This window comes from Tupaia chinensis, unplaced genomic scaffold (genome assembly GCF_000334495.1).
Source record: "Tupaia chinensis unplaced genomic scaffold, TupChi_1.0 Scaffold142846_1, whole genome shotgun sequence".
NCBI classification, from domain to species: domain Eukaryota; kingdom Metazoa; phylum Chordata; class Mammalia; order Scandentia; family Tupaiidae; genus Tupaia; species Tupaia belangeri.
The window spans coordinates 1,573,049-1,575,761 of record NW_006202691.1 but is presented as its reverse complement, the minus strand read 5'-3'; the positions used below and the strand labels follow the sequence as shown (position 1 = coordinate 1,575,761).

Genomic DNA, 2,713 nt, shown 5'->3' with positions numbered 1-2,713 from the left:
ATAGAAATTGTTTCCAGAAAATGGCTGGCCCCCACACTAAGAGGACTGCAGGGTAAACAGGCTAGTCAGAAAGCTTTGCAATTGTCCAGGGGTATTAAAAATAAAGAAAAACCATGGCCAAGGAGGTGGGGTATTTTGACTCATAATCTGGCTCACAGTGTCATGGGTGAGGTCTGCAGGATCCAGGGACATCTTGGCCACCCCTCTGGTGGAGTCCTTCCCGGTCAAGGCATTGTAGGGGGCTCCTCGCCCATAAAACTCTATAGTGGAGAGGAAGGACGAGGACATGAGTGTGGATGGGTGTGTGTGCAGAACCCCAGGAACCTGCGCCCTCCAGGCCCAGGGACAAGCAAAGTAACGAAGACACAAGATCCAGTAATCCACCCCTGGCCATCAGGTTCAATTCCACTAGTTCAAAATACGGCATAAGTCATGCAGGTGGGCTTAGAAATAACAGAATAGTCCCTTCAAAATAAGAAAAACGCCTTCTCTTCTTACATGCTGATGGAGGCCATGGCTATTTCCATCCTGCGGTGTTTGGTACCCCATCAAAGGTGGACCATCACAACATCTCCTCCACAACATAGTTACAATTAGGAAAACCACTCAACAGCGACAGTGTATCCTAGAATGTTCTAGGATGCCAATGCTTTGCTCAGGAACACTTCTCTCACCGCTTCATTTAGGGTAAGCTGTCAAGTTTGAATTTGACTCTATAGACAATGGGGAGCCATGGGAGGCTTTTGAGTAGGAGCATAGCATTATTAGGGGAAAAAAACGTGGGAGCAAAATCCTGACACAGGGGACCAGCAGATGGCGTAATGGCTACATCACTAGACTCCCGCGTAATCAACCATGGTTTGAGTCCCGGACCTGTCGACTAAAGCTCACACCAGGCACGTGTGCAGGCGTGCCCAAGATCCCAAGAGAATAGAGATGAAGGGATTGCGGTGTGGCCTTCCCCGCAGGGGGCGACTTCTTGCTTTCTCTCTTTCCAGCTAGCTCACATGCCCTATAGCAAAAAAATCTCTAAAAAAAAAAATCCTGACACAGATGAATTCAGTCTGGTTACTTAAGTGGAAAGAAAAGGACACACCTAACATTCCCTCCCTCTCCTCACACTTCCAAGTGCCCAGTGTGGCCTCCAGAAATACAGAGCCACAAGCCAAGCCACTTACCCTTTCCGGAAGTGACGTCAAACACCACTCCTTTCACTGCCAGGTAGATGGGCTGATCTTCCTAGAAAGCAGGAGAGAAGCTGTGAGAAGGGGCAGGAGCCGGGCTCTTCCGGTGCAAGTCAGTAAATCTGCTCCCCTCGGGCGCTGTGCAGAGAGCTGGGCTAAAGTCCCAAAGCAGCCTTCTGTCCAACTGGTCCTCGACAGGCTGGCCACCTACCTGGCCACCACTCACAAAAACCTTAAGCACTTTGGACATTCTCATCTCATTTAATCCTTTCAAGATGCCCACACAAAGCCAGAACTCTCACTGTAAGCCCTGATGGCCGGCTTCGGTGTGCACGTGGCTAGGCTGCTGGGCCGTTGCTCGGACTGCACTCCTGTAGGGGTCATCCTCAAGGTATTTTGTAGCTGTGGTTAACATCTACAACAGAGACCACTGCGCAGCGTCTGGGTGGGTCTGATTTTCCAGCTGGAAGGCCTTAACAAGAGGATCCAGGCGGAAGAAATGCCACCTGCGGGCTCAGGCTTCTGCTCCTTCGGCAGGGTTTCGAGCCTGTCCTTTCTACACCCTGCCCTCCAGACTCCAGCCTTGCCTAGCCAGCTCCCACAATAGCTCAAGCCAGTTCCCCGCAGCGGCCATACCTGTATCTTTCTACAGATATACAGATAGCCTCCTGGTTCTGTTCCCTGGTGGAACCCTGACAGATGCAAATTTTTTTTCTTTTCCAATTATCTTACTGATAAAAAAAAATAAAATTCTGGGCTCCAAGCCCGCCAGCCATGCTCTCAGGTGCCAGCGACACCCCTGCCACTGTCACTATGGCCCATGACAAAGCCACCAACTTGAAGCGTGAGCAGTCCCAGAGGGACTTGGAGAAGCTGGGTGCTGGACACAGTGACCGAGGTGTCCGTAACCTTATATGAAGAACCAGAGAACCCTAATAGCGCTTCTGATTTCTTAAAGCATCGCTTAGGGGCTGCTGCTCCAGAACATCCAGAAATAGAGCTGCTTCGCCTAGAATCGGCAGAAATGAAAGAAATATGAAGCCATTGTAGACGAAAATAAAAAGCTGAAAGCGAAGCTTGCTCAGTCCGAACAACCTCAGGAGGAGAAGCGTGCTGCACAGGATCCTTCTCAGTTGAAAAGACACTGAAAAATGGTTTTGTATGACTTGAGTGGTTTGGATAGCATATCATCTTTTCTGAACAGACGCTATAGACCTCTTTTAATGTTAAATTCACCTATCACACTTCAACTGTTACAAAAACATATACTTAGAATCACCAATAAAAACTGAATGTAATGTTCTTTGGGTCTTAAAGCAAAAGAATCCAAAGTAAATCTTGGGGGAAAAAAAATCCCCCTCCAAAAAAACTGAAATTCTGAGAGGTTTAGTAGTTTGCCCTAAATCACACAGCAGGACAGGGACTCGGATCCGGGTATAATCTAAAGGTACGATGCGCTAACTAGGGTGACCATATAACGTATCACGTCAACCATTATGCCTTTTTTTTTTTTTTTTTTGTCACAAGAC

General features: G+C 48.2%; 1 protein-coding gene and 1 pseudogene across 1 annotated transcript in view; one reads left to right on the top strand and one right to left on the bottom strand.

The window, feature by feature from the left end:
- NENF (neudesin neurotrophic factor) overlaps positions 1–1,239 on the bottom strand; it is a gene marked incomplete at its 5' end in the record, with an annotated part of 3,948 nt that extends 2,709 nt beyond the window's left edge. The window contains 2 exon segments of the mRNA XM_014582215.1: positions 157–260; positions 1,179–1,239. Coding sequence (XP_014437701.1) covers positions 157–260; positions 1,179–1,239 — 165 coding nt within the window.
- LOC114005162 (c-Myc-binding protein pseudogene) lies at positions 1,182–2,697 on the top strand (annotated as a pseudogene).
- Positions 2,698–2,713: the final 16 nt, after the last annotated feature.